General features: G+C 38.8%; 1 protein-coding gene across 1 annotated transcript in view; it reads right to left on the bottom strand.

The window, feature by feature from the left end:
- The window catches only part of MYOZ3 (myozenin 3), a 400,135-nt gene that overhangs the window by 152,102 nt on the left and 234,838 nt on the right, over window positions 1-13,195 (bottom strand). Inside the window, exon 4 of the mRNA XM_044069394.1 lies at window positions 2,364-2,535. Within this exon, the coding sequence (XP_043925329.1) occupies window positions 2,364-2,535 (172 nt within the window). The remainder of the gene's footprint in view (window positions 1-2,363; window positions 2,536-13,195) is intronic.

The raw sequence follows: 13,195 nt of genomic DNA, 5'->3' as shown, positions 1-13,195 counted from the left end.
CTCCGTACCGGCTCACGCTGCCAAGAAAAAAGAACACCAGTCTCATAATCCTTTATATCATGCAAAACTTTATTCCTCTTGTGCTGAATAATATCAGCTTCAAAAATAGAAATGTTTTCATTGATACTGGAAATCTGCACTCTATAACAAATCTCCTCCAACACCTCGTCCTGTAAGTGCAAGATTTCCCCTTTTAACTTCTCGTGTGTTCTCATATTCTGTTTAATTAAAATGCGGAGCCAATTCAAAGTACATTGCAAAGAAGCCTGCTTCCACTCCTCAAAAAGGTAATTTTCTTCTTCTGAGAAGCTTGTAGCAGGCAATTGATCAATATGTAACTCTCTCGGGGTTAAATTTAAACTCACATACTTCTCTAAAAGACAGGTGTCAAAAAACAGAGCTACTTCCTTAGCTATCAGTCTTTCCAGTTGCACAAAATGCCCCTCGGGATCTTGACTGGCACTAACATTCCATGGATCCATCTGTGCGAATTTTCTTTCACGCTCATTTACCATATCAGCAAAATTAATATATTCAGGCAAACTAGAAAGCCCAGAAGCTCTGGCTGTCTGTGACATATTGGTGCTGATATGAATAATTCAAAAACACACCACCAAACAATAATAATCAAAGAAACACAAATTTCACCAGCACCTTCTTTTATTCCAGCAACAGCGATCTGACACCTTGGCAATTCGCCTTCAAGGATCACAGTACAATATTTTCAGCTGTTTTTTATACTCTACAAACAGCTTAATAAGATCCAATAATTCAATTACATTAATTTAAAGTGACAGTGCATCTTAGATACATTCATTTAAATATCATAGAATATACAATAATAAATCTAACAAATTCACACAAATATACATGTATATCCTTTTTCCACAGAAACATCATATAAATGAATTAATAAATAACAAGTAACCACATTAAATAGCTACTATAAAAAGCCCATTAAATCCCCTATTTCCTGATTTAAACCAAGGGGCCTTAGAGTCTGAAATTTAAATATCATTCTAGTTTCTAACTCTAATAACTTCCCAATATAGTCACCCCCTCTAGGCAAAAAAGGTTTTGCAAGTTCACAAAAAAATCAAGCCACTATCTGAATCCCCGTGCTTTTCATGAAAATGTTTGGCAACAGGACTGAATTCATTATTGCTTCTTATGTCTCTAAGATGTTCAAAGATCCGAATCCTAACCATGCGTTTAGTTTGTCTTATATACCAAGTATCAGAACAAGAACAACCCAAAATATACACCAACCTCGTCGATCTGCAGTTAAAATAATATCTAGAATTAACCCTTTTCCCATTAATTATTGATAAATTATTAACTCTATTACAAATACTGCAATGACCACAGGGGAAAGTGCCCAAGGGCAAATTAGCATTAATTCCCACAACAAAATTGTACAGCACGTAATACAATGATGTAAAACAAACAGCTGTTTTCAACAGTAAAAAAAACAGTACAAAATTCATACTTTATTGAGGGCATAGCCCTGCCATGTTATCTCTTAGTAGGTTGACCTCCTCTGCTAATCCAACTTATTGCAATCAACACCTAGTTATCTGCATGTTAGGGGATGGGGCTTTGTCCTCACTTGGGTAACTACTTCATTTCCAGACATGTGGGGTCTAGGTGCTTTGCATGGTCCCATATATAAGATAATGTGCATAATTGCCTAAAGCATGCATTCATAGAATGAGAACACTGCAGGAATAACTATTCTTACCCAATGTGTAGATGTCTTGGAGATGATTATATTAATTAAAGAAATACATGGATTTCAATTCCTTGGATGGAAAATTTAGAAGATCTGATTTTTTTACTACATTTATGCAATCTGCACAACCTCAGCAATAAGGGAATTCTTGATTTTAGAAGAAAAAAAGTATGCTTCATTCCTCAAGATAATATTTAGAATACTTATTTAGTGAGGAGTTGGGTCACATATCCCTTTGAAATGGGTGTTACAGAGAAAATCGCACCTTTGCAAGAAACATTTAAATCTGATATATATTGTAAGAAGTTTCATACTTTGGTGCACTGTGTTGTCCATTTACTTAGTTTTGTTATATTTAATATGGTTATATGTTAATGGGAAACTTTACAGAAGTGTTAGTTTAGAAATCTTTTAGAATTACTTAAGAACAGTGACACAGTGACAACTTGAAAAACTAAAAAAAAAATGAAATCAGTAATCTTCGACTAGATGAGCTTTTCTGCCATTAGATTACATAATCAAAATAAGCCAGCTGTGATCCAAATCCATCATTTTTCAGACTGTATAGCAAAACAAAGACATCTGAACAAACCTTGAATGGGGAGTGAATCCTGAAAATTATTAAATTTACCTGGAGCAAGAGCGCTGGGGTTTGGATTCACAGTCACTTCTGATGCCTTGGTTCCTCTTTTGAATGTTTTAAGAGGACCCTTGCTTGTAGGTTGATTGATAAATATCTCTGTCCTATAATTTTCCTTTCCTCCTGGACTGACCACTGTTGGGGTGACATATGCATTCTGAACCTACAATGAGAAATGATCACTTATAGGAGCCTCTGTGTTTTCAGAATGAAGAACGTTAAAGCCTGTGTCTGTAAACAGTCTTTTGATATTATAAAGTTGTCATACTTACCACACTTGAGGAAGGTATTGGAATGAATGCAATATATTCTGTACATCACAAAAGGTATTTATTTATTTTATAATTTGTTTATTGTGTAAACAAGCATTTGAAAAATTCCCTTTTCAGCCACAACCCAAGCTGCAGATAATGCGGTTTCATGTCTCCATTTCTACAGACATAAAACACTGAGCAAGATACAAATTCTGTTGCGTGTCTTCAATATACAGATTTTATTGCATGCCTTACATAAACACTGATAAAGTACAGCAGCTACAACATTCACAGAATCTATAATTAACTTGAGCATAAAACAAAACATTTCAAACTACTAAACTGCATTTCTTCATTGTTATATGACTAAATTATCATATTAAATGAGTAAGTAAATAATATGATTATTTACTAAATGAATGCAAGTTAAGTTCATAGGTTCATAGGTTCATAGGTTGGTACTAGGCTATCAGCCCTAGGGCCTATACAAGCCTAGCCATAACAATTCCCTGGCTATTTCTTCCCAAATTATTTACTTTCCTGGACCCCTGTCTAGTAGGGCGACTGACGTGATCCCTGGGGTGAATTTCCTTTCTCCCATCCAATCGTCAAGGTTCCTCTTGAAGAGGTCCAAAGAGGCACTCTGCTTGACATGTATGGGCAATCTATTCCAGAGTCTGGGGAGTCTCTGGGTCAGGAACCTCTCCCTCCAGCATGTTTTGTTTATTGTGATGACAAGGTTTAGATCCCTGGAGCGTGTAGCTCGGAGGGATTGGGATTCCTTTAAGTGTAGCATGTCCAACAGCTCTGGGTTTGACATGGCCTTGTATGTTAAGCAGAGATCGCCTCTGAGTAGGCGATATGCGACAGAGTATAGCTGGAGTTTTTAAGGCGGTCAGCGTAGGGCATCTGCTTTAGGCCTGTGATTCTTTTAGTGAGGTATTTCTGAGGCCTTTCCAGTTGTTGCAGATGTCTTGAGAGGTACATACCAAATGGGGCGTTGTATTCTATAATGGGTCTAATGAGGGATGAGTACAGTGGGACAATGACCTCCTTTTTCTGGATGAAAAGCCCTTTGTGATGAGGTGTGCCACATAGAAGGATTTCCTGACTGTTGTGGCGATGTGGTTATCGAAGGTGAGACCACTGTCCACCTGTGTCCCTAAGTCTCTTATCACACTTTCTGTGTTTAGTGTACTGCCACCTATATGGTAATTCATGGATACATGTTTTTCCCAAAGGGGATAACAATACATTTCTTGGCATTGAGCTTGAGCCCATGGCTCTGGCACCAAGCATCTGTTTCTGTAAGGCCCTTTTGTAGAGTATCCACATCATTTGGGGATTCAATAATGGCTCCCAGTTTGCAGTCATCTGCAAACTTTGTTAGCCAGAGTCCCTTAGTGTTGACCTGTACTTCAGAGAAGTAGATGCCAAACAAGAGCGGCCCCAGGACTGAACCCTGAGGTACTCCACTTGTCACTTGTCTGGAGCTGGATTTGGAGTCGGCTACTTTTACAGTGTGGGTTCTATCAGTAAGCCATTTAGCAATCCATTGGGTGACATAGGGATTAATGCCCAACTTAGTAAGTTTATCTATGATTCCAGAGTGGGGATGGTGTCAAAGGCCTTGGCAAGGTCTAGATAGGCTGTGTGGACCACCTTACCCTTGTCCATGGCTCTGGAGACTGATTCAAAGAAGTCAATCAGGTTCAGGAGACAAGATCGGCCCTTCACAAACCCAAACTGGGTGGGGTCCAGTGTTTGAAGGTTGCCAATGTCTTTGTTTATAAGTTCCATGATAATACGCTCCATGGCCTTGCAGATAAGGCTTGTCAGACTGATGGGACGGTAGTTTCCAGGATCCAAGGTGGATCCCTCCTTGTGGATTGGGATAACTGTAGCTCTGCGCCACTCAGTGGGCACGAAACCTGAGGTGAGGCTATGATTAAACATGACACTTAGGTGAGGTGCCAGTTCATATTGTAGTTCATGTAGTACACAGCCCGGGATGTCATCTGGTCCCATGGATGCTGTATTCTTGGCTTTAGAGAGTGCGTTTTGTACCTGTGTGGCCGTTATTACTGGAATTTGGCAATCTTCGGTATTGAGATGGGCCATTTAGGGGTGAGAGGGGTGAAGTTGGCAATGAATTGATCTGCCAGGATATTGGCAATATCCTTTGGATCAGTATATTTAATGCCATTCTGTTTTAGCTCAGAGCAGATCTGAGCATTGCCATTTAGATTCTTGACATAGTTATAGAATGCTTTGTGGTTGTCTTTGGAATCTTTGGCAATTTTATTTTCGTAACTAGCTTTGGAGGATTTTATGAGGCATCTCAGTTTCTTACTGAGGCTAGTAAGGGAGTTTTTTGCATCCTGGGATTTTCCTCTTTTCTGCAAAAGTTTCTTCCTTTTGTTGTAATGTTTGTTTATGGCAGGGGACCACCAGATTAGCTTCCTTTTTTTGGATGAGAGCATTTTGGTTCTGTTTGGGATGGCACGATTCATGCATGAGTGGATGTGATCGTACAGTGCCTTAGTGTAGGATTCAGTAGTTGAACTTTCAGTTCCCATCTGCATGGGTGTTATGAAGTTTGTCACTTCTGACTTGAGTAGCATGAAGTTGGCTTTGGAGAAGTTTTTATGGTGGTTTCTTTACTGGGGGTGGGGTGGGATGTGGATGTTAAGGGTGATTAGCTTATGGTCAGACCTGACTAACAAGGGGTGACCATAGGTATGGAGCATTGATTTCCCATGTTGGTAATGACCAGGTCTAGGATATTGGAGCCCCTGGTGGGACTATGGATTAGTTGATCCAGGGCATTGGAATTTATGAATTCCAAGAACCGTTGCACAAAGGTGTTGGGACATGAGTAGTTTTCCCAGTTAATGGCAGGGTAGTTAAAATCACCCAGTATTAGGGTGTTTGGTTCTATCTTAATATTTTCCAGTATGTTTAGAAAGGTGTAGTGAGAATCTTGGGGTATGGTGGGGGATCTGTAGCAAGCTACAATTTGGATTGCAGTCTTACCTAGTGTTAGTTGCACTTGGAGAATTTCAGACACATTGTGTTGGCCAACTAGCCTGGTGATGTGAATATCCTTGGTGAATATTGACACTCCTCCACCTTTAGTGTTTCGGTCCTGGTTTGGTGGCGAAAAGTGTGGTAAGAGTTGTAGCCTGGTATTGCAGGGGTGCTCTCTGGAGCCTTGAACCAGGTCTCAGTTACTGCACAGATATCGATATTCTCCATTTTGAGGAGTGCCTCGAGAGAGTGCATTTTGAGGTTTAGACTTCTAGCATTGAGTAGCATTACCTTCAGATTTTGCATGCTTGTACCTGTTACGGTGGTGGTTTTGTCCTTTGAAGTTTGCCTAAAAAGGCACTATAGGGGTGGCAAGAGCCTTAGCCAGTAACCTGAATCCCACGGGCGACAGGTGCAGACCATCTCTGGCAAAGCATCGTGGTCTGTCAATCATGTCATCCCAGGCAGACAGATACTGGATCCCCTTTGAATGACACCATAAGCTTAGCCAATTGTTGAAGTCAATCATTTTATCCTTATATTGTGGTATCATTCTGGGTGAAGGCAGGATGCTACTCAGGGATAGGGTCATACCTGCCTGGGCCACATGATCCGAGAGCTCTTCCATGTCTCTTTTCATGTAGTCCAGGGAGGTATGTCTCAAGTCATTCACTCCAACATGGACAATGACAGAGTCATATTTGTACTTGTTGTGGAGTGACTTGAGTGCATGCGTTATGTGGCGGATCCTGGCACCCGACAGGCAGCTGATTTTAATTTTCTCCTTATTCAACCTGGTGAGAGGGACATCAGTGTGCCGGACTATAGAGTCACCTATGACTAAAGTGTTAGGTACATTGTCTTGCCTTAGGGGCTGTTGCTGGGTGGCACACTGGTGTTGTGAACTATGTGACACATTGGTTGTGATTGGTGTTTGTTTGCATTTCAGCTTCAGAGGTCTTTGTTGCTTGGGCAGGTTACAGTTAAGGGCCTCTGCATATGTGGATTTAGTGTTGCTATATGTGGGTGTTGGTGGTGCGGGTTTAGGAGGGCTATGTGTTGCTTGAGATGTAGTGTGGGTGTTAACCTTCTCCTCTTGACTGTTTAGCACAATCTTGGGTGGAGAGAGCTTTGCTTCCATTTTGGCTATGTAAGTGCATCTCTCACAGGTTGTAGTGTTGGGTGGTAGGAGGAGAGGGTTGTCTGTGTACATGAGGCAATTGCTGCATTGCCCCAGTATGCCCAGATTCACCAGGTGGACAGGAGAAATCACGGAAGCTGACCCTTGGACATGCTTGGTTTGGGGCTTTTTTTTTTTTTCTTTGTAAAGTATAGAAGCTGTTTCCTTAGCAAGGTACTTTGCTATTATAGGCTGTTTAGTGCCTACTATTAATTTCTCCTTGTTAACAAGGAGAGTTCAGTGTTTGTATGAGTTTAAGGCTTCCTAGTGCTTTCCAGCAGGTATTAGAGAAAGTGCTAGTCACAGGGATGCTTAAAGGTAAGATTGAAAAGAATGCACTCTGCAGTGTGCACTAGAGAAGTTAGATGTGAAAGTAGGTAACTTGAGTTTTACCTGTTTAAAAGTTAAGGTTTAGTGGAGAGTTACTATTTTTAAAACAGCAAGACGGATTGAAAGGGGTGGTCACTTTTGTATTTTGGTACTATGAAATACTGTAGGATGGCCAATAAATTTAAATAATTGAAGGGGTGGGATTTCAAAAATGATGATTTTGTGATTACTCACATAAGCCAGTGAAAGTAGAGAGAAATGAGATATATGGTCAGATTAACATAAGAGGCGGGCAACTAGAAAGACAGTGGTATTTAACAAGACAACTTAAATGGGTGGGAGGGCGAGAAAAATTCTGCCTGACTCAGAACAGAGAGAGCTGTGGTCTCTTTTGAAGTTTTAATATGCTGTTAAAACAGAATGCAAGCAAAACACAAAGTAAAGAAAACAAAACTACAGTATTCAAAATATAGAAAGGCAATACAGTAATACAAAAAATAACAGCAAACTAACCTTTCCTTCACAGCAAAGTGTAGCAGAGTCTGGATGAGCCTTTCTGGTAAAAGTGCTTAGGAAATAGGCAGTTGCTGGTTGCAGTACACAGAAATAGCAGTGGACAAAGGTTTAAAAATAAAAACAGGTGAGATAACAGCTAAGTAACTGAGTGAAATTTAGTTATTATATCTGAAACAGTGATTCTGTAAGAGAATTGACATGAGCTGGCCTAAACGAAATAAAAGCAGACAGTTTGTAAAATCTGAGAAGAGTAAGAATTTTTCTGAAATGGCCAGTGTCAGGAGTTGTCATTCTGTATAAAGTGATTATTCCATGAGAATAGTGCGCAATTGTGGTTGAAAGATTGATGTTTGGAGACAGGGCAGAAGTCCATGTTAAGGAGTTTATAAACTGTGACTGTAGACAGAAAAGCTGCTAGTTCAGTAATTGGAAGGAGTCTGTTGAAGTTCTAAAATCCACTCAGCAAGTACTATATTTTTATATAAAAATATCTAATCAAACTAATCTTCATTATTTTTCTCCATTATGTTGGCTGATATTTATAACATCAGTTATGGCTGGGTACATCATAGTCGCATTCATTCCTGGAGTTAGAATATAATGTATGGTGACAAGGGGGGTGTTATTTTTCTGCATGGGGAATTTGGAGTGGGGCTTCCCTCACAATAGCAGATAATTTTAATGTGTTGTTTTTAAACCTTTGAAGTACTATTTCAACCAACAGACTGCACTGAAACATCTTTCAGTGTTACTGTGATCCTGCTGTCCAAATACTTATATTAACTAGGTTTTAAAATTAGTTTTTTCACCAAATATCTAATAGAATTCAGGCTTCTTGAATTGTAAGCATGAAGTCTACTCTTATTTTATTATTTGTGAAGTACTTTTCTGGTCTTATAACCTTTCTAATGTCTAAGTGATCTGTAATATAGACAGTCCCTGTATCAATAATTTGTGGTTTTCGCATTTATGAAGGAAGTCTGATGTATTTCCTTTAATAACATAATGTCAGCCTTTTCTTGTTGCAGTTCAAACGTCTTACCTGTGCATGAGGTGAACCTGCATTTTTTCTTAACTTTTCCCACTACTGACACTAATTGATGGCTTGCAGAAAATTTAGCTAGTTAGCTGACTTCATCTTATATCTTTTTCACCACTCTACTTGTGCTGATCACCTTAAAGTCCTTCTAGTGTTGTTTGACAACTTCATCAAATGTGTCTGACCAGATGCACTCCTTTTTATGCATTAACAATCCAAGTGTCTTTTATTTTTACTACTGCCCTGTCTGTTCCTTATTCTTAGTGATTTTCATGGAAAATGAAAGTGTGATTGCTTTTCTTTATGTTCTGCTTGTCTGTTTTCATATTTTTCTTTTGGCTAGTTTTATTTTTTAAGCATTTAAAACAAAGTGGTAGATGTAACTATTGCTTTGCAAAGTATTTCTCTGCATTTTTTGGAAATGCTTATATTCCTTTCATAGGTTCATAGGTAAGTACTATTCAGTCTGCCCTTTCACACCATTTTAAGCCTATCCAGTTTCCCTTTTTGTGCTCAAATTAACCTATCCCATTTGGTTAGAGACCAACCTTATACATGCTATGGTCAATAGTTATTTATTACCCATAATGAGCATAACTGAGATAATATCATAGATAATTTGAGGGGACCCATGCATGAGATAAAGCATTTATGAGCTGTCTCAACCCATTAGTAGTACAGGGGGCAGTTCTGGGGTAAATATTCTGTTTCCATTCCATGGATCCAAGTTGTGCTTCAATATGGACAGGGACAGACTTTGTTTTATGTGGATGGGGAGTCTATTCCAGAACAGCAGTATCCTCTGCAAGATATACTTGTCCCACCAAACCATTCTGTTGATGTCGCAGAAGAGGTTTAGATCCCTAGATCAAGTATTTCTGATGTCATTTGACTTTGTGAGGTGTGGTAAATCCACCAGTGTTGGGTTGGAGGAATCCTTGTATGCTAGACACAAGTCTCCTAATAGCAATCTGTAAGATACCAAGTATAGTGACAGGACTTTGAGTCAGTCCATGTAAGATATGATGTTTAGGCCTTGTATCCTTTAAGTGAGCTTTTTCTGTGGGTGTGACTGAGTTAAGGGGACAATGACATCCCTAGATCTACACACAATCACTTTGGTTATAAGCTGTGCAATACAGAAATACTTTCTTACAACAATGGACACATGTTGGTCAAAAGTTAGGCCACTGTCCACATAAGTTCCCAAATCCCAAACAAGTAGTTCAACTCTTAGGAGCATATTGTTAATGTGGTAGTTCCCTGGGACAGATGACTTCCCAAAGTGTACAATAATGCATTTTTTTAGCATTTAGTTTCAGGCCATGTTTTTGGCACCAGTTATTTATTTGCAACAACCCTTCCTGCGGGATGGCTAAGTCATTTGGGGATTCAATGACTGCTCCTAATTGCTGTCATCTGTACAATTAGTCAGCTAGAGCCCATTTAGTATTGACTTTTACTTCAAAAAACCCAACTCCACACAGGAGAGTCCCAGCACAGAGCCCTGGGGGACTCCACTGGTGACTGGTCTCAATGTGGAGGTAACTTCCCCTACTTTGATTTCCTGCATCCTATTTGTGAGCCAGCTGATAATCCAGCAGGTGACATAAAGGTTTATTCCCAGTTTATGTAGCTTTTATTTAGTGGGGAATTGTATCTAAAGCAGTGGTCAGATCGAATTATGTGGGGTGTTCCATTTTGCTTTCATTCATTGCTTTAGTGACCTTTTCAAAAAATTCACCAGGATGAGTAAGCATTCCATGCCCTTGATTAATCCAAACTGAGATGGGTCCAGTGTTTGAAGGTTCCACGTCCTGATTATTTAGTTCCATTATAAGTCTTTCCATGGCTGTGCATATGAGGCTGATATGCCTTCCCACTTGATTATGATTAATTTTCCCCATTTCATTTTCTTCCTAGATGCCCTGTCTCCTTATAAAGTTGACGTATCATAAGACTGCATCTAGGTCTGAAATGTGATAAGACCTATAAGAGGAACGTGCTCTTGGTTGCTTATGACAGAAAGATGTTTTATTACTTTTCCCAAAGAAAATATGGTAAATGACAGTGTCCTCTTTAATTAATATTTACTTCTACTACTGGTTGATCTTTTTTATTGTATTTATTATTTATTATGCTTTCTAACTCATCACATGCTATGTACAATTTGAAGTCATAATAACTACATAAAGTAGGTTTAATCAATCCAGACCTAAAAAAAAAACTCTGTAAGCACAGATGTGTAAAATAAAACGCACATCATTTACAAAATCATGAAATACAGAACTTCACAGAAACTACACCACCTCTAAGTCAAAGCATTACAAACTTTTAACTAAAGTAATCACCCCCCAAAACTTAAGGCCCAAGATCAACCACTTACATTTTTTGAGCAGGAGCATGTGTGAGCAAACACAGCTAAGAATCTATGTTCCAGTCTAACACAGCTGGGTGAAACAGCAAATTCCCATATTATTTTTCAGCCAGTAGACATGTGATTTGTATCCATTACCATACCTTACACCCTTGACTGCTTAAGAGAATGGGTTTGAAGTGGCTGTCACTATGCAGCAATGAATATCAGTTACAGCCCTTATCTACTAGTAGTTTTAATAAAAGGCTTGTACATTAAAACTGATGCTAAAAGTAGCTTCCTCTGTAGAACAGATGACACATAGAGACCTTCAACAGTAATGCCTAAAACATACTATTATGTTTTGATACAGCCTGTCTAGTTTGATTTTTTTCTGTTAATATATAAACAGATATAACATTTATTTATGGTGTAACAATCATCTATTCTTTAAATATGGTGCTTTTACTACCCAGTTTCCCAGTTGTTGCCTCCTTCTATTTGTTCTTCAAACAGATAACAGTTTCAGAACTCTTTGTAGGTAGGTTTACCGTCTTCTTTCCTCATTGTGAGCTATTTTATATTGTGTAAGTTATAGCCATACAAACAAGGATCTGTGACTGTATTACAAGGCACCTCATCTTCTGCAGCTCTCCAGATCCCAAGGACCCCGATTTTCCCTATGCCAGTTAGGACTGCCAGACTGCTAATCTCAGTGACCACCTGCTCAGATATTTATTTTCTTGTATAATCTTCCTCAACATTACTTTCTATTCTAAGTTCAGCTTTGCCCTACTGTCAGTCAGGTCTTATATTTCAGATGACTGAATAACCTCAGTAAATTCTTGTGTTTCAGCCAGGCTTCATGTGCTTTTCATTTAATTAGAAGCGAAACTGCCAGCCAGTTAGAGTTTAAGCTTTTAGCCAACTAGATCTGAATTTTTATTACTTTCTGCTGCTGTTTGCACATATTGCATTCTGAAATTTTCTGATGAAATATCGATGGTCACTAGCACAGATGAAAATCTGTGCTACATTTTTTACCTGTTGCACTGTGCCTGCCAGGAGCATATAGTGTAACAGCATTGTGTCAGTGTTAGCTCTTAAAGCTAGCCAAATACTTACACCTTCCTTAGTGCTCTTATTCTGGGCACTGAGATCACTTCTCTCCATTTCTTCCACACTGTGATCTTAACCACTGATAAACTTGTAGCTTTCCTCCTAGCACAGCAATGAGTTATGTTCAGCGCTGTAGAAATGTCACCCACACTTTAACAGGTTATAATGTAAAAAGGTCTATTAATTCATTGTACTAAGTGGTTAATACATTCCCTAGTATCACTCATAAATAAATACATTTTAACAATGCCATAGGAACTTAATATTTTTAAAATTAATATTTACTATTTTTCCATTCTCATCTCTACCCTGCATTCTACCTTATTTTGTGGCTCAAGGGTCCTGACTGGTTTCTAATGTGTAGCTGACCACTGGTATGTATGCTTTGGTCTTGCCATTTCTTAAGAGTTTCTGAGTAGTAGCTGTTATACACATGCTGAGCCATTGATACATGTCATAACTGTGTCACAGCATTACATGTTAATATCAGACATGTCATAACCATGTCACAGCATTACATGCTAATATCAGACATGTCATAATTGTGTCATAGCATTGCAAGTTAATATCAGAGAAATGTACAACACTTAAACAGATGATGTGCCCTATTATAGCACAATTGTGTGTCTAAAATGGTACCATGGCATTTAATGTTATTATGAATAGGTACCACAGCTGAGAGGTCAGTCCTCTACCAATTTATTAGTAGCATTTTTGTAATAACTGATATCGGTGCCCAAAATATTAGGTATCATGAGTGACTAGAACTGCTGATAGATGGACTAGTGCTAGGTAAATGACACCAGTGAGGATTGGAATGGTGTTACAGTTCTACATACTATCATTACATGACTGCACAACCATAATACAGATTTTCTGTTTCCCATCAGTGATACTGCTATAGGATTGACAGGCACTGCAGTCCTCAGTAGGCAACAATGCTCCTGCCATTTACCATCAGGGGTAATGTGTCTGCCAGACAGATATTCTGACCCTCAT

Source organism: Protopterus annectens, chromosome 4.part0 (genome assembly GCF_019279795.1).
Source record: "Protopterus annectens isolate FY-2018-M chromosome 4.part0, PAN1.0, whole genome shotgun sequence".
NCBI classification, from domain to species: Eukaryota; Metazoa; Chordata; order Ceratodontiformes; family Protopteridae; genus Protopterus; species Protopterus annectens.
Note: the sequence above shows the minus strand (reverse complement) of the source record. Positions and strands in the feature narration are given on the sequence as shown.